The sequence below is a fragment of the Petromyzon marinus genome, unplaced genomic scaffold, assembly GCF_048934315.1.
Source record: "Petromyzon marinus isolate PM22_M1 ecotype Great Lakes invasive population unplaced genomic scaffold, UKy_Petmar_22M1.pri1.0 PM_G_Scaffold_67, whole genome shotgun sequence".
NCBI classification, from domain to species: Eukaryota; Metazoa; Chordata; class Hyperoartia; order Petromyzontiformes; family Petromyzontidae; genus Petromyzon; species Petromyzon marinus.
In genome coordinates, this window is record NW_027423021.1 from 1,042,152 (window position 1) to 1,061,524 (window position 19,373).

The 19,373-nt window shown below is 48.0% G+C and overlaps 1 protein-coding gene across 1 annotated transcript; it reads left to right on the plus strand.

The window, feature by feature from the left end:
• The first annotated feature begins 908 nt into the window (after positions 1 to 908).
• On the plus strand, positions 909 to 2,052 carry LOC142920122 (uncharacterized). The gene has a single exon (XM_076062583.1). The coding sequence runs from the start codon at positions 920 to 922 to the stop codon at positions 1,910 to 1,912; it is 993 nt and encodes a 330-aa protein (XP_075918698.1). The 5' UTR covers positions 909 to 919; the 3' UTR covers positions 1,913 to 2,052.
• The last annotated feature ends 17,321 nt before the right edge of the window (positions 2,053 to 19,373 follow it).

The following is a 19,373-nucleotide window of genomic DNA, read 5'->3' on the forward strand; positions in this document are numbered from 1 at the left end:
AACACAAGTGGTCTTTATCTTATTGAATTTAATCTGTTATTTTTATTTTCTATCTACGTGACTTTACTGAAAGAACCAACAATACATGTGTCAATGTATCTATCGGTCAAAGACACTAAGCGCGTGCCGCTGTTGACTCTGAATGTGTGGAGGGGAACACCTTCACCACGGGGAGAGAGAGACAGAGACACGGATAGCCTCGGCTATGTTGATTGATCCTCGATTCATTACTTGGTGGAGTGAGGAAGAATTAATGCTGAGCAGATGAAGGTGGCCAGGTATGGTTCTGGTCACACCACCACCTGTTTACTCATGGCAGTGTGTGACAGTGTCAAGTTTGTGTTTGAAGTAAAGTCTATTAACTTTGTTGAACACGGAGGTTATATCAAAACAATAGTTTATTTTTGTTTTCCTCTGGAACTCTTTGTAAGAATGGAAACCGGAGGTGAACACAGCACACACATTCAGCTGAAGTCGTATCTGTTCATCCCAGCATTCAAGGACATCTGAGCCTGGATTCACACCTCTAAGTTGCGATTGAACATTGATTTATGCATTTCTGCATAACACAAATAGTATTGTTTTCAACACCCTTTGCTATGTCAGCCGAATTTAGCTTTCATAAATATTCCTTTGTAGTCAGACAGCCGAAATTGTGTGCTCGGAGTATTGGGTTAACATTCATTTTGCAGATATTGAGGGCTTCCAGGCATATTTATGACATTTCCTTTCTCATTGTGATGAATTTGGGAAACGTTTTCACTACATCATGAATATAGTAATAAGTATAGATGTGTAAGTCACTGTGTATATATGCATTCCTCTGTGCCTCGAAACTGACTTGTAAATGGCGTGGATATTCTTATTTTCTGTCTGCAGCTGACGCTTCCTCTGACGCTTCCTCTGCAGAATTGGTTTCATGGAGCAAAGGCAGCAGCTCGGTACGACAAGTCAACAATGCGACCAGCGTGCATACAGCATGGACCGGACTGGAAACTTGACACAGCACCAGAGAACTCACACAGGAGAGAAACCCTTTAAGTGCACTGTGTGTGACAAGGCATTTGCATGGCCATCAGTTCTTGAGATCCACCAGAGAACACACACAGGAGAGAAACCCTTCAAGTGTACTCTGTTCGGGAAGGCGTTTTCAGATTCATGGCATCTTGTAACACACCAGAGAACACACACGGGAGAGAAACCCTTCAGGTGCACTGTGTGCGGGAAGGCGTTTACACATTCATATCATCTTAAAGTACACCAGAGAACACACACGGGAGAGAAACCCTTCAGGTGCACGATGTGCGGGATGGTGTTTACACAGTCATATCATCTCGTATTACACCAGAGAACACACACGGGAGAGAAACCCTTCAAGTGCAGTGTTTGTGGGAAGGCATTTTCACGGTTATCTGCTCTTAAACAACACCAGAGAACACACACGGGAGAGAAACCTTTCAGGTGCACTCTGTGCGGGAAGGCGTTTGCACTTTCATCAAATCTTGAAGTACACCAGAGAACACACACGAGAGAGAAACCCTTCAAGTGCAGTGTGTGCATGCAGGCGTTCGCACAGTCATCTGGTCTTGTAAAACACCAGAGAACACACACAGGAGAGAAACCCTTCAAGTGCAGTGTGTGCGTGAAGGCGTTTGCACATTCATCTGATCTTGTAAAACACCAGAGAACACACACAGGAGAGAAACCTTTCAAGTGCAGTGTGTGCGTGAAGGCGTTTGCACATTCATCTGATCTTGTAAAACACCAGAGAACACACACAGGAGAGAAACCCTTCAAGTGTACTCTGTGCGGGAAGCCGTTTGCAGATTCATCAAATCTTCGGAGACACCAGAGAACACAAGCATCAGAAGATCCACAAGGAGCTGAGTCGGAGTCTGAAGTCAGCTTGTGAAAGTCATAGTGCCGCAATGAGCCCATCCCTCATGAAACAAGAACCGGACGAAAATCCCAGCTTGGACACTTTTAGAGGTATCGAGGTGAAATATGAAGAGGTGATGGTGAAATGTGAAGAAGTGATGAGCGATGAAGTGAAGGTAAAAAGTGAAGATGAAGATTCAACTCCAAAATGGGACCTTCACATCGTAAAGCAGGAGGAGAATTCTGACTGAGGCAGAGCGAGGCAACTCCCAGCAGTTTGTGGAAGTGGAGGTGTGGGTGGACTTGCTCCTAGACAATACAAAGTCAAGTGGAGACCCGGTAGATGTGTAAACCAGAGACGATGTCGTTACAATAGATGCACCTTTGTCACAGGCCTTTAATGACAAGAATGTGAAGTTGAACACTTTGTGGGCCCGTGGGTTGGGTCGATCTCTAACCAGGAGCAAGAGCCAATAAGCTCCCAAGCATTCACTGTTATCATAATAATTGCTTTTACATGGTGCTTGGTTAATCGCCCCAGCAACTCGGAGTTTCGTGTCGTACCTCGCCTGAAACACTCGAAGAGCATCCCCAAGTAGCAGCTGCCCCTGTGTGGCACAAGGTGGTGGCCCTGCACCGGCCTGCATGTGGACAAGAGCCTGTCAGTAGGGGGCGATGGTTGATGCGTCATCTCAGTTGTGTAGTTTGTAGGTAATGTTTAGAATTTGCTACATTTTCACTCAGACGCCAGCATGCAATGGCCTACTACAAATTGAGTTGTATCTGCGGTGATTGCTATATCGGGGAGACGAAGCGACATGTCTCTGACCGAATTCGCAAGCACAAATCAGATTTAAAACACGGCAGAACGAATTCTTCTGCCGTAGCTGATCACTGTTACAACGTTGTGGGTGATCACGATATAATTTTCTCCGATACCAAGGTTCTTTGCAAACCCACGGGTGTTTATCAGAGATTTGTTCACGAGGCAATTCAGATTTACAAACACAAACACAATTTCAACCGAGAAGATGGTTTCAATTAAGCAACCATTGGAAAGATGTTCTAAATCGAACTAAACATTAAACTAATTTTTCAATGGTACAGTATATTTTTTCAAGTAGTGGTACCCCAAACTTTCGCAGCTTCTTAAAATTCCCTTTTCACACCATCAATATGTAAACTCCCCCTCCCCCCCTCGCCGGCCTGCACATGTTCACCCCCTCTACACCGTTCATCATGCTAAGTCCGCCAATTAAATGCTAATTTTTTATGCTAATTACTTTGTCAAGGCACCTTAATTCCTCTCACACAGCTTAAAGGTCGCGGTCTGAGCTTGGCTGTGTTCACTCCAGCGCTGTCCTCGAGACAGTCTGGTCCCTTCACCTGATGAAGGCCACTTGTGTTGTGGCCGAAACGTCTTGATTTTTGTTTTATTTTTTACCTACGTGACTTTACCGAATAGAACCAAAGAGAATGGCCTACTCGTTTTGAATGACACAATAGTATGTTTTACATACACTGTGAAGCAGACTGTGCAACTTTTTTTAAAAGCTTGTTAATACGATGTAACGTGATGCAGTATATTTCACTGCAGTAATCCAATTTTGTTAATATGCCTGTCAATAATTTAGAATGTATACTTGTCTGGTTTTGTGCATACCTGTAACATTTGATCTATAAGGGTCAAACATTGAATAAGTGATGTTAGGACAAAGTGTGTGTGTGTGTTTGAAAGTAACCTGTACAGAGAACTCAGGTGAGACCCGTTGTTCTTGTGATGCAGGTCAAAGGGTACTTTTGTGTTTCATGAAGCGTCTGCCTCTGGAGCAACTCATTGTCTTTGAAATAGGTAGCACACTCGGATCATTCATCAGTTACAAGGCATACCACTTAAAAGTTACATGTATAGGAGGAGGTACATTCTCTACAACACGAATTATAGTTTTGTCTTACGTGTTGAGGCCACGTGATGTGTCGAAGGCTCTCTGCCAGCTCACAGGACAGACCCAAGTTGCCATGTGCTCAATAAGATGACTGACAGGCACCACTGCACCGACTTGGTGTGGCTGACGCTTCGCTCGTTGTCGTGAGCGTCGCTCATCCGCCCTCCGTTACTGGAGGGCGACTGCCTCCAACTGCCCAGCAGCGTGCTTCACGAGCCTCCCCCACAGAGGCCGATCTTGACACCGCTGGTACCGGTCATCGGCAAGTCCACTCAACTCCACATCCTTCTGTACAGCATCAGTCCATACATCTTTAAGAGGGTTATCGAAATGCCATGCTACAGACAGATGGGCAGATATGAACGAACAGAGCTAATGCATTAACATCTCAACCTTGGTTGGAAAGCGTTAAAAAGGAATGTCTTATTTGACCTGAACTGCATATTGATTGATTTGCATGTAATTTCTAAGACAATGCAAATTTGGCCCAATATGTACAAATCTTTTCCACTAAGCATACATGTTCCAGGCAATGGCTATTCACCGTGAAACGCGATGCAGTTAAGGACAATAAAAAACAACTGTAATACAGAAATCGTGCACTCACATCAGTCTGGGTTAGCGCGTGAGAGGACCTGTAATACTATGACCTTACCAGATACGGAGACAAATTGGCATTAATGCAGATTTGAGGCTATGCGGATGCCTTTGAACCCAATGCACCCTTCAATGGTAATGCACATAATAGAGACATGCTTTGTTCACTTTTCTAAACCCATGCTTTTAAAATCATCTCAAGCAATCTTCTCTGCCAGTCATATTGCCTGATCTTATTGCACACACACTCACACGCACAAAGATCCCCTGTACAGCCTTCAACAGACTGCTGGGGCAAGTGCTGATGGTGAGCTATAAGCGCCGGCACGCACGGCACTCGAGGGGGAGGGTGGCCAACACCGCACCGGGCCGCCTTTGTCTCCCCTGGTATTTACACACCACACTAGGAAGTCATTCAAGACCACATCGATGTAGGGAAAACCCAGGACTGGTTTAAACATTTGCCACTGTTGTGTGTCATGAGCAGGAATCCAAGTTGGGTCACCGGGTTACGGAGTGCAGTGCGATAGCCACTAAATTACCGCTCCCCACTCATACACAACAACAAGAACAAAGATCCCCAGTAAAGCATTAACAGACGCTAGGGGCAAGTGCTGTTAGCGAGCACCTATGAAGGCTGGCACGGCACACGAGGGGGTGGGTAGCCAGCACCGCGCCCGGCCGCCTTTGTATCCCGAGTGGCGATGCTCACATCACACGAAGTACTCATTTTTAGGCTGAGTCGACCTAGGGAAGGCCCAGGACCGGTTCAGATAATCGTCACTGGCGGTGTTGGCCGTGAGCGGGAAACGAACCCAGGTCTCCGGGTTCGTAGCGCAGCGTAGCGCTAACCGCTGCCCTACCGCTCGTACAAAGATACGTTTAAACACGCGCACGCAAATACACATTCTGTTTGACTAACACTTCTTTCAAACCGTACGTAGCCAAACATGCTAATCGAAGGTGAATAAGGTATCAAATGGCACAAATGCAGGCGTTAAACCGTTCATACACTTAATAGACATGCTCTTTGGTTCTATTCGGCAAAGTCACGTAACAAACAAATAAAAATAAAAAATTCACGACGTTTCGGCCACAACACAAGTGGCCTTCATCAGGTGAAGGGACCGTGCTGTCATGAGGACAGCGTTGGAGTGAAAACAGCCAAGCCCAGGTCGCGTCCTTTAAGCTGTGTGGGAGGCTGTTTTCACTCCAACGCTGTCCTCATGACAGTACGGTCCCTTCACCTGATGAAGGCCACTTGTATTGTGGCCGAAACGTGAATTTTGTATTGTTTGTTACGTGACTTTACCGAATAGAACCAAAAAGTATGGATCCTTGCAGTCACGAAAGCTTTAAATCTAGAACCTAATAGACACTTATTGCAAGGTATTAAGTCCGCGGCCAACACCAGTGACGATGATCTTAACCGGTCCTGGGCCTCCCCTAGGTCGACTCAGCCTCAAATGAGTACCTGGTGATGCGGTGTGTAAACATCGCCACTGGGGAGACAAAGGCGGTCGGGCGTGGTGCTGGCCACCCACCCCCTCGTGTGCCGTGCCGACCTTCATAGGTGCTGCTGGCTAACAGCACTTGCCACTGCAGTCTGTTACAGGCTAGACGAGTAATGTGGATCTTCAGAGACCATGTGAGGTTATTGGGCAAAAGTATGCCACTGCGTTCTGGCGTCAGTCAAAATCAAAAATTTGAAAATGGCCTGCGTCAAATAATCGGCGGAAATTATGCATTGATCATTCGTGTGGCTGCTTGTAAATCTCTTTGAGAAAATAAATTATGAATATGAATTCACTCTTAGGCTGGTTAGAGGACATCAATTGATGGGTCCGCCAGCAGATGGCTTGGTTGCTGCTGCTGCTGCTGCTGCTTTGGCTGTGGTACACAAGTACAAGACTGCGTGCGTGCCATAGTCGGGAGCGGTGGTGCAGCGGTTAGCGCCACGCTGCGCTGCGAACCAGCTCACGGCCAACACCACCGGTGACGATTATCTGAACCGGTCCTGGGCCTCCCCTAGGTCGACTCAGCCTCGAATGCGTACCTGGTGCTGTGTGTAAACATCGTCACTGGGGAGACAAAGGCGGTCCCCACAGCATCGGATGTCCCCAGCCCCGACACGCTGACGTCAATCCCTGCGCCGAGTTGACGGCGGAGGAACCCCGCGGTGTGGAGCAAGTGGATTGATGGCTGGAGATGAGGTGTGACGAGATGTGATTGGTTGCTGGAGATGAGTGGACACAGTGCGAGGCGTGACGAGATGTGATTGGTTGTTGGAGATGAGTGGACACGGTGCGAGGCGTGACGAGATGTGATTGGTTGCTGGAGATGAGTGGACACGGTGCGAGGTGTGACGAGATGTGATTGGTGGCTGGAGATGAGTGGACACGGTGCGAGGTGTGACAAGATGTGATTGGTTGCTGGAATTGAGTGGACACGGTGCGAGGCGTGACGAGATGTGATTGGTGGCTGGAGATGATGTGAAAGGGGAAGGAGAGGGATATGGGAGAGGGAGCGCAGGGATAAGAGGGCACGTCAGAGGAGGGACAAGGGGAGAGAGCTGTGGATGAAGGAGGGAGCTGTGTGTGATGGAGGCGGAGTAAACGGACTGGTACCCTGACTTGTCTCAGCGGGTTGGTGAGGAGAGCGTCCACTACAACAGCCGGAATAGCAGCAAATGAAAGCATTGGCGGTACATCGCTCGTGTGTGGTATAAGAAAAAGCTAAAATTTCGCAATAATTATTCATTTTCCTATGATGCGCAACACCCGGTCGTGAAGCATTGCGGGTGCCTCAAAATCAGTTCTCGTGATGTCGAAGCGGTCGAAAGACGAATGTTTACGTGAGCAGCTGAACACGAAGCTTCACAGTCTGTTGCCGTACAGCACCCGGCCTGATGATGATGATGATTGACTGCTTCACGTTCCAAATGGCAGATTTTGACTCCTTGTGCCCGAGACTTGGTCGGACGGTTCCTCGACACGTTTACGGAATCAAAAAGATTGCGACTCGTGGTGTCACATATTCTTGGTTCTTTCGGTAAAGTCACGTTGAGGGGAAAAACAATAAAATCATAAAATATATATGAAACAATAAAATTCTCACGACGTTTCGACTGCAACACAAGCAGTCATCATCAGGTGTTCTTGCCGTTGGTTTTCACACCTGATGATGACTGCTTGTGCTGCAGTCGAAACATCGTGAGAATTTTATTGTTTTATATATTTTTTATTATTGTTTTCCCTTCAACGTGACTTTACCGAAAGAACCAACAATACGAATCACCGCAGTCACGAAAGCTTTAAATCGTGGTGTCACGTTCGATCGGGGAAAGCGGCTGCTGAATCTGAGTGCAGCTTCTGACCGAGAGTCCTGCGGCTCCCTCAAGGGGCAATAGCGACATCATCAGACTGCTTTGTGAGGTCCGGTGTGGCACGCTGCACCGGCGTGCCGCCAATACGTCCAAACGCTGTGACTGCCGCTAGTTCCGGTGTCCTGGTCGATTCGTCCGATCCATGCATTGTTGGTGGGGGGGGGGGGTCAACCCCCACGAGGGGGACCCAGTTTGTGTGTAGGGGAGATAGAGGGGCACCTTCCTGTGCCTACTCTGATCAGACGTCAGGGGGGCGGGGGGGGAGCGCCAGTCAATAGCCCTGAGGCAACGATTAACGGGCAAGGAGAGGAAACTGTACAGGGTAAGGGTAGGACAGTTGGAAGAAGAGAGAAGGAGGGGATTTGGTGAGTGGAGATGGGGGGGGGTTGAGCAGAAGTAGGGGGTGCAGAAAGGGGATAAGAGAGAGAGGGGAGTCTGCTGGAGCGTGGGCAACCTGCTGTGTGACCTCTTAGCGTTACCTGGGGATCATCAAGAAAGTGACCTTTGATAAGCACTGAAGTTCCTTCACCCGCGTGCGTGCTCGCAATCCGCCTTGGACGTCAATTACGCGGCTTTGTATTTAAAATACGTCGTCATGTTTTTTTTATTAGGATTAGAATGTTCAGCCGATCTTCTCTGCATCACTCCTCGTTAGTTTAACACACCTTAATATGCAGGAGACCGCAGAGCTCCAGAAATCGTTGGTGCCGACTTACCTGTGATCACTGTTACATTGCATTTATGGCTTTCATTTTGGTGATTTCGAAAACGTTTTTTTTGTTTGGCCATGTTTTTGTTTATTGTAGTATGGAGTTAGACTGATGGCCTTAATCTTAGTTGTCTTGTGGTTGTTGTTGTTGTTGTTTGACTTGCATCCCACTGGGATTTTTGCACACAGCGTTGGTGTACGGTGCTTTTTTCAGGAATATTTTGATGTTTTTTTCATGGATTTTCTGTTTGCACAGTCACACATAGTCACTTTAAGATGTATTCATGTTCATGTAACACACCTTAATATGCAGGAGACCGCAGAGCTCCAGAAATCGTTGGTGCCGACTTACCTGTGATCACTGTTACATTGCATTTATGGCTTTCATTTTGGTGATTTCGAAAACGTTTTTTTTTGTTTGGCCATGTTTTTGTTTATTGTAGTATGGAGTTAGACTGATGGCCTTAATCTTAGTTGTCTTGTGGTTGTTGTTGTTGTTGTTTGACTTGCATCCCACTGGGATTTTTGCACACAGCGTTGGTGTACGGTGCTTTTTTCAGGAATATTTTGATGTTTTTTTCATGGATTTTCTGTTTGCACAGTCACACATAGTCACTTTAAGATGTATTCATGTTCATGTTTTTGTTTTTTTGTTTGTTGCGGTTGCACCCGATTCAAGAGCCGAATGGCTCACAGGGCTATACCAAATAAATGGAACTAATGAACTAAAATGGAACCTTGTGGCCTCTCTGCCTCCCCGCTTGCCTGTGGTTCCCCCCTCGTGCCTCTGAGTCGTTCTCTCTCTTTGAGAGCGAGCGAATGCATCGAGGCGCTACAAGTCGAAATTGCATATTCGATTAAAACGATGCGTTGTAACGGTACATGACTACATTAACTCCCCCCCCCCTCTCTCTCGTCCTCGCACCTGATAGGCCCAGCGTGATGACATCACCTTTACTCCCTCTGATTAAGACCGGAACAGGAGGAGCACGTCACAATTCCGGCTGGCGCCTGATGAAGCCGGCTGTTGTAATCGCCAGCGAAACGTCGTACCCGAATTGCAAGTGTTGTGGGATGATTCTCCAATACATCGGTGTGCTCAAATAGTAACTAATTGGCACGTTTTGTTTACGTGACAAATCTTGATTTAAAGCTTTCGTGACTGCAGTGATTCATATTCTTTGTTCTTTCGGTAAAGTCACGTTGAAGGGAAACAATAAAATAATAAAATATATATAAAACAATTAAATTCTCACGACGTTTCGACTGCTTGTGTTGCAGTCGAAACGTGAGAATTTTATTGTTTTATTATTTTATTGTTTCCCTTCAACGTGACTTTACCGAAAGAACCAAGAATATGTGACAAATCTTACCAGTCGGCTGTGTCGGGTGGTGGCGGGTTTAACGACAGATTGATGTTTCTTATGTAGGTTGGCACTATGAGTTTTATTGTTCATGAATCTCGGGCCCTCTTTAGCTTCTCGGGGCCCCTGAGCTTTTGCTCCGCTGTGCCGAGCGCCACCACTGGACCCGCCCCATGCCATTACGACGAAGGTGCACGTATGTGATGCATCGCCATGACTTACTGAGGGCGGACGCTCTGTGCCTCTTCAAGATCAGTGACGGATGAAAATCCATCATGCGGCGCGCACCGACGCGAGTTACGTACAAGACGCAAGGAGCACCGTGAGATATTGCACCCAGCATCGTTACCCACCACGGCAAGAGGCACGCACGTTCTCTCGAAATAACTCTTCAGACCAAGATGCATCGTCGTATTACCCAATATTGGAATATGGTCGTTAATTCAATGTGTGTCTGGGGAGGAGCGGTGGCAGGAGTGCTTGTTACACTGCGGGCTAAACCTGGTGACCTGGGTCTGATTCTTAACAGCATCTAACATCAGGAGCTAGTGAGGCCTGAACGGGTCCAGGTCCTCCACCAGGTAGTTAATATCTCACGATGGCGAGTTGTTAACTACCTCGCCCTGGTATACAGGAGGTGTCTGAGTGTTTCTCTCCGTGGGCGCGTGGATTTTTCTCTAGTCCCCACGGTTTTGTTCCCTCCACATTTAGAAACGCGCCTTTAGAGTGCTCGGCTGCTTTAAATTTCCACGTGATAAGCCAATTCATCTTCTTTGGTTCTTTCGGTAAAGTCACCATGTAGAATGAGAATAAATAATAAAATAACACAAATAAAATTCTCACGACGTTTCGCCCACAACGCAAGCGGCCTTCTTCAGGTGAAAGGTACAGAACTGTCGGGACGACAGAGCTTATTGTGTTATTTTATTATTTTATTCTCATTCTACGTGACTTTACCAAAATAACCAAAGAAGATGAATCCTTGCAGTCACGAAAGATTCAAATCGAAATATAAGCCAATTCGTTTGAGCTATCATTTGTGGCCAGGTCGCTTCTGACAAAAGAGCTATACAGGTCAGTGGACCTCATTTGGCAACATAAAATAATTTTAGCTTATACTATAGTTTTGGAAGTACAGTCAAGAAAATGTTACGACTAGCACGGTATGGGGAGGCCTTTATCCAGCAGCGGATTGAGAATGACTCAAAGTAATGCTTTTTTTTACGGGAGGTCACTGAGTACTTAACCAGATGAGACTCAAACTTTCCATTAAGGATCGCGGATAGCTGATGAACCTACTTGACGTACGACCTCCTCCTGGGCGTATCGTTACAATTGTTGAGGAGTTCCCAATGACGACTCGGAGACGGCTTGAAGGTAAGGGCTTTCGCCAAATGTTTATTAAGTGTATCACAATAGCACAAAGGGTGTGGCAAACTCCCAGGGGTTAGGGGTCCCACACGAAGTCCTGGTCCAGCCCGGCTAGCTCCGGTCTCTCTCCCTCGAGTCGGATGGGGGAACTTGTCAACCCCACCGACCGGGAAGAGCGGCGCCTCCTACGGCTACCACCGGCTTCACTTCTGACTCTCGTCGATCCCTCTCTACCCCTGGTTCCCTCTCCACCCTTCTCACTCCACCCATTCCCACGGTGACCCCGCCTTCGTCACGGGGGTCCCCCTTAAATACTAGAGGAGACGTGACGTCATCGAGCCGCCCAGCACGTGTGACGCCACATTCCGTGACGTCATCGCACTGGATGGCACACATGACGTCACATCCCCATTTTATTCCTCTACACATACACACAGTGTGCACACACAGTGTACACACAGTACACAACAACAACAACAACAACCGCCATTCGCCACTAAGTGGCGGTGACGTCACCACGACGCTTGTGCCAGGCTATGTGCACCCTGAGGCCACGTGAAGTGTCGAACGCCCGCTGGCAGGAGGTCACGGGGCAGACCCAGGTGCCACGGGTCGACTGACTGAGATGACTGGCTGATGCACCACCTGTGCCCCCTACTGTGCCAACCTGCTGTGCTTTAGCCACCCGGCGCTCCGCTCGCTGTTGTGAGCGTCGCTCCTCCGCCCTCCGTTGTTGTTGGAGGGCGACTGCCTCCAACTGCCCAGTAGCATCCTTCACGAGCCTCCTCCACAGAGGCCGATCTTGACACCGCTGGTACCAGTCATCGGCAAGTCCACTCAGCTCCACGTCCTCCTGTACCACATCACTCCATCTCTTCTCTAGCCCGTGCCGCGCCCGCTTAGCCCCCTCAATCCGGCCAAACAAAAGCTGTTTCGGCATGCGGTGGCTGGGCATGCGGGCTACATGACCCAGCCATCGCAGCCTTGCCTGCCGGAGGAGCTCACCGATGGGACCCTGCCCAGATCTTTCAAGGATTTGTGAGCTCCTCACACAATCCAGTCTGGTTAAACCCAGGATGGATCGTAGGCAGGCCAGCCTAAATGTTTCTAACCGGCGAAGATGTTCCATTAGGGGGGTCCACGTTTCGCAAGCGTAGAGAAGGGAGGGAATGACCGTGGCCGAGAAGACCTGAAGCTTAGTGCGGAGCGACAGACCAGGTAGCTTCCACACAGCGTTACGCAACCGATGAAAAGATATTGCCGCTCGACTGATTCGGAGTGAGACCTCTGCTGTTAAACTGGTGCCAGTCATAAGCACACTGCCCAGGTATGGGAAACTCTCCACTCTCTCCACAACTGCCCCATCACCGATTGGGAGTTGTGGGGGTGGAGTGTCCGATGGTACAAAATACCCAGGCAGGTGCTTGGTTTTGGTGGGGCTGATGGTAAGGCCCCACCTCTTAGTGGCACGCTCCAGTCTCAGCAGCAGCGTCTCCAACTCCTCCTCTGACTGAGCAGCTATTACCAAGTCATCAGCATACATAACGTGGTTGAGCAATAGGGAGCCATCCCTTGACCGCACCCGGGCATCGATTAGCCTCCCATTATATCTGTACCATATGGAGATTCCCCCGGTACAGCTATTGAAGGCTTCACGAACTACGTGGTCAAAATAGATGTTAAATAATGTGGGAGCCAGAGGACATCCCTGTCGCACCCCAAGGTGTACAGGGAATGGCTCTGACTCCCGGCCACGTAGTTTTACCCGGGCCCGCTCACCATCATGAAGGTCCTTAATGATCGTGAGCAGAGGGTCAGGTACTCCAAAAGCACGAAGAACGACCCAGAGCCCAGGCCTACTGATGGTATCATAGGCCTTGACCAGGTCAATAAAGCAGAGATGTAGGTCTTGTTGGAATTCCCTACACCTCTGCTGTAGCAGACGGACAGAAAATATGGCATCTGTGCAGGACCGCCCTTTCCTGAAACCGCATTGGGGCTCCGCAAGCCTCTCCTCAGCGTGCCTGGCAAGGCGATGCTGAATAATCCTTGCCAGGACCTTTCCCGGCACACTGAGGAGTGAGATGCCCCTGTAGTTGTTACAGTCTGTGCGGTCCCCCTTCTTAAAAAGGGGGACCACCAGGGCATCCTTCCAATCCTGCGGAACCCGTCCAGTGGTCCAGACTGTTGTTATGATGTCATATAGGGCAGTCTGTGCACAAACGCCACCCTCCCTCAGCATTTCGCTTGGAAGATCATCTCTGCCCGCTGCCTTTCCTGGTCTCAGACTCCGGATCGCCTTCAATACTTCCTCAGCAGATGGCACCTCAGCCAGCCGCTCACAGGGGGTGACTTCATCCAATATTTGAGGCACCGCAGCCTCAGCAGGGTCATCCTCACTTTGTGCCACGATGTTTTCCTGGCTGAGGGATTTTCCCTCCCCCAGGACCTCACAGAAATGCTCAGCAAATCTGCGAACCTGTTCCTGGGGGTCGGAAATTGGATCGCCGTTTTTTCCCCTAATGATGGTAATAGGTGTGGCGCTGCAGGTTACTTTTTTGATGGAGTTAAATAGAGATTTGTGATCACGGGCCACTGAGGCAGACTCCATCTCCTCAGCAACCCGCGACCACCACCCATCCTTGCAGCGCCTCACAGCTCTCCGAACCTCCGAGCGAAGGCTGCGGTAAGCCTCCTCATTCTCTGACGTGGGACTCTGTAGCCGATGACAGTGGGCCTGTCGCTTTTTCTCAACCATCGTGAACAACTCCTCTGTCATCCAGGGTGTCTGGGGAGGTCTGGACCGCGTACCCAAAGCAGCCATTGCAGCTGCATGAGTCACAGTCCTAAACCTCGCCCATTTACCCTCGACATCAGGAGGAGTCGGGGACGATGCCAATCCCAGCCGCAAGCGATGATGAAATTCTCGTTTGCAACTTTCATCAGATAACTGAGACCAGGCCACTTTAGGTTGGAATGGGGTCCTGGGTGTACACCCACCACCGGAGTGGAAGAATGGCAGGCGCATCTTACAGATGACTAGTCGATGGTCAGAGGGCAGATCAGCTCCACGGTAGGTCCTGGTGTCAAGGACATGGGCTCGCATTCGCTGGTCCGTCACTATGTAGTCCAGCAGATGTTCTTGCTTGGACCCGGCATGCATCCATGATGTTGTGTGGATGCGCCGATGCCGGAACAGCGTGTTGGTAATTACAAGCCCATGGGCTGCACAAAAATCTAGCAGCCTCCTACCGTTGTTATTGAGCTGATCCGGCCCATGCCCTCCAATCACTCCAGGCCAGGTGCCAGTATCATGACCAACTCGGGCATTGAAGTCACCCAACATGATGACTCTATCCCGAGGGGCCACTTTAGCCAGCACCTGTGACAGGAGGTCATAGAAGGCATCTGACTCATCGGCTTTGCCTGCATCCCTCCACGGATGTTCATCTTCGGTGGGGGCATAAGTAACCACGACCACCATTCCTCGCCTCCGGTTGATGGGAAGGCGAGCCCAAAGTAGCCTGGGGCTTACAGCTTCCCACACCTCACCGCCACGCTCCCACGCCCCCTTCATTCTTTTGTTCAAAAGAAGACCCACACCCTGTTGTTTGGCAGTCTGCTGCCCCGAGTAGAGGACTGTCCACCCCTCATGGTGGCAGGAGCCAGAGCAGGTCCACCGGACCTCCTGAATGCCGCATAGATCCAGGCGGTACCGGTCCAGCTCCCGACAGAGGAGTGGCAGCCTCTCCTCTGCAGTGAGCGTTCGAACATTCCACGTGGCCAACCGTAGTGGCTTTTCGTTGTTTCTGGAGTAGCCCCGAGGGTAGGTATTCAATCTCCTGGCTCCGCCAATTGGGGTTTGGCCAGGAGACGTCATAGACGCCTGGCCCCCCGGGGCCTCCGGCACAAGCTTAGTTGTTACATATTTAAGTTTAATTCGTAGTTTCGTGGTAATTAATTGAAGGTGGAGGGGTTACCAGCCCCTCGCACCCGTCCAGAGCCCCCGTTTAGCCCCTGTGGTGGATACATATGCCATGAGGGGAGGAGCCAATCAAAATTGGATCTCCCCCCACAGCGCTGTCCACGACAGAGTTGCCCGTCCGGCACCGCGAGGAGGTAGGGGGTTGTTTTGCCGTACAGTACACACACAGTGTGCACACACACAATGTACACACACACAGTTTATACACAGTGTACACACACACAGTTTACAAATTGAGTTGTACCTGCGGTGATTGCTATATCGGTGAGACAAAGCGACATGTCTCTGACCGAATTCGCGAGCACAAATCAGATTTGAAACACGGCAAAACGAATTCTTCTGCCGTGGCTGATCACTGTTACAACGCTGTGGGGGATCACGATATAATTTTCTCTGATACCAAGGTTCTTTGCAAACCCACGGGCTTTTATCAGAGATTTGTTCATGAAGCAATTCAGATCTACAAACACAGACGCAATTTCAACCGAGAGGATGGTTTCAAATTAAGCAACCATTGGAAAGATGTTCTAAATCGAACTAAACATTAAACTAATTTCAATGATACAGTATATTTTTTCAAGTAGTGGTACCCCAAACTTTCGCAGCTCTTATAAATTCCCTTCACACGATCAATAGGTAAACTCCCCCTCCCCCCTTCCCCCCGCGGCAAACGGCACGTACACCACCTCTTTCCTAAAATCCGCCAATCAAATGCTAATTTTTATGCAAATTTCTTTGTCAGAACACCTTGTTTGCTCGCACACAGTTTAAAGGTCCGCTGTCTGAGCGTGGTTGTGTTTCGCTAAATTCTCCTATTTGAGGAGTACTAGGTGCCTCGGTGAATGTATATGCTCTGACTTTAACATAGCTATTTCTGTGACCTGTTACAAGCTAATCACTCAGCTATTTCAATGCTAAATTCTATGCTAATTCCTTGGTCAAGGGGTACCTCTGCGGATGTGTATACTTTAACTTAGCTATTTCAATGAGCCATTTCAATGCTAAATTATATGCTAATTCCTTTGTCAAGGCACTTGGTGTTTTTCTTCTCACACAGCTTAAAGGTCGTGATCTAAGCGTGGCTTCTCTCACTCCAGCGCTGTCCTCCAGACAGTCTCGTCCCTTCACCTGATGAAGGCCGCTTGTGTTGTGGCCGAAACGTCGTGATTTTTTGTTATTTTATTTTCACCTACGTGACTTTACCCAATAGAACCAAAGAGTATAATTTATTCATTTCTAGATTTAAAGCTTTCGTGACTGCTAGGATCCATACTCTTTAGCCATTAGCCCTGAGAGCCTGGTGTACGTGCTTGAGTTCACTGGTAATGTGTTCCTGGTCGGAAATGCATTGGGCTCTATGGTATAGAGTCTTGATGAGGGAGTTCTTCTGGGATGGATGGTGGTGGGAATTCGGTTTCAAGTAAGCATCTGTATGGGTAGCTTTCCTGTAGACAGAGTGGCTCATTGAACCATCATGTCTTTTTTTAATTAAGACATCCAAAAAGGGTAGTTTGCCATCTTTTTCGACCTCCATGGTAAATCTGATGGCTGGGTGTATGGAATTGATGTGGTCGCGGAATTGGTCTAGAGCAGGCTGGCCATATGGCCAGCCGTCACGAAAGCTTTGAATCGAAATTTAACCGCCTCTACGGGGAGGGATTCCACACATCCTTAAGATCATTCAACAGACTTCGGGATAAGAAGGCTCAACTAATCGAGTCTCTCACCTTTCTGAAGAGATGCCGCGACTCTAAGGTAATACCAACCGCATTTACACTAACCTCTGCTGTTGCAACTTCTCTCAATGCAAAACGAATTCTAGCTAGAACTAGCTTCGCTCTTATCTCGGAAAAAATCAGACTTACACGCACCGAACTCGATCAGTTAGACAAGACACTCTACAAATCACACTTAAAATTGACAGCAACAATGTCTACATCGGATTGGGAACATGTAGACAATATGACTACTTCTTCGGCTGCCACTATGTCGAACAAATGTAGGGACAATTTGATTTCCAAATTCAATCACCTCTCCAGCAAAAAATCGGAACCACACACCGAAAAGATAGACGTCAACAAAGTCGTAATTAATCGCAGTAACAGATGTGTAGTCATTTCTGTGACCAGTCACTAGCTAATCACTCAGTTGTTTCAATGCTGGATTCGCCTAGTTATTTCAATGCTAAATTCTCCTGTTTGATTTGTACTAAGGGCCTCGGTGAATGTGTATGCTCTGACTTTAACGTAGCTATTTCTGCAGCAGGTACAAGCTCTATTTCTGCAGCAGGTACAAGCTAATCACTCAGCTATCTCAATGCTAAATTCTATGCTAATTCCATTGTCAAGGGGTGCCTCTGCGGATGTGTATGCCTTAACTTAGCTATTTCAATGCTAAATTCTATGCTAATTCCTTTAACAATGGGTGCCTCTGCGGGTGTGTATGCTTTAACTTTTAACATAGCTATTTCTGTGACCAGTCACAAGCTAATCATTCAGCCATTTCAATGCTAAATTATATGCTAATTCCTTTGTCAAGGCGCTTTGTTCCTCTCACACAGCTTAAAGGCCGTATCTGAACGTGGCTCTTTCACTCCAGCGCTGTCCTACCAGACAGTCTCGCCCCCTTCACCTGATAAAGGCCGCTTGTGTTGTGGCCGAAACGTCGTGAGAATATTATTGTGTTATTTTATTTTATCAATTTATTATTTTATTATCATTCTACGTGACTTTACCGAAAGAACCAAAGAAGATGAATCATTGCAGTCACGAAAGCTTTAAATCGAAATTTAATAGATGTTACTGCAAACACAAACTGTACACTGTCACTGGGTAAACAGGCGGTGACGTGTCTAGAATCACGCCTGGCCACCTTCATCTGCTCAGCATTAATGCTTCCTCACTCCACCAAGTAATTAATTGAGGATCAACGAACATATCAGAGGCTAACTGGAGTTTGCGTGTCTCTCTCCGTGGTGAGATGTTAACTACCTCACCTGGTATACAGGAAGTCGTGGGTTCGATCCCGACCCTGATGCCTGCTGTATATTTGGAGTTTGCGCGTCACTCCGTTTAGCGTCTTTGACCGATAGACATTGACACACGTATTCTTGTTGATTTCGGTAAAGTTACGTAGATAGAAAATAACATTAACAGATAATACAATTACATTAAATAAAGACCACTTGTGTTGCGATCAAAACGACGTGAGTTGTTTTGCTTTATTTGCAATTTATTTCATTGTTATTTTAATTTAATTTTCTATCTACGTGACTTTACCGAATAAACCAAGAATATTAATTCCTGCAGTCACCAAAGTTTTAAGTCAAAACATTCACACACGTTGACAAAGCCTCACCTTGTGTTGTTGTGGGCAGGTCGCTTCTGATAACAAGAGCGGTATAGCAGCTCAAGCGGGCTTGGCCTGCTAACAAAAGAAAATAAAAACTGCGTGAATATTTACAATAAAACAAAGTTACAAAGTGGCGAGCCGGGTGAAGACAAATTAAACTTAAGCGAGATAATTAAAGTAAACGCAATCAGGCGAGGGCAGGAGGCAAGGCCCCGCGTGGCTAGGCCCCGCGTTGTAAAGTTCCAACCTGGACATCGATTCCCGTGCTCGCTGCTACTCAACTTACATCCCTACGAGAGAGGCTCTACCTTGGTAAACAACAACAACCACCACCACAACAACCACAACTGCAATGAGAATTTCTCACCTCGGATTTCAGTGCAGGAAGCTACCTCGTGACGGCACGCGGCAGCAGGTGACATGACGTCACATCCGGGGTACGAGACACGCTCCTCCCACAATGAGCTGCTCCGTAAATAAATAAGTTATTGAATGAATAAATTATGTTAATGTTATCCGTCCCATATGTCGTGGGGTGCTGAACCCGTCGCAAAAAAAACTCGCGACGGCTTTAACGAATACATTGTTAATGAGCCGCCAGTCACTGGGCATAGCTTTGCCCAAATAAGGATTGGCACTGGAACGATATCGGCAGTGACCCAAGCGGAGGTGACGTCATGTTCAAGAGCGCGGTGGACAGGTGAATACCTTGGTGACATGACGTCACTAGCGAGGGACACCTCCCTCTGGCGTTTCACACCGATGAGGTGATGCTGAGTAGTGACGT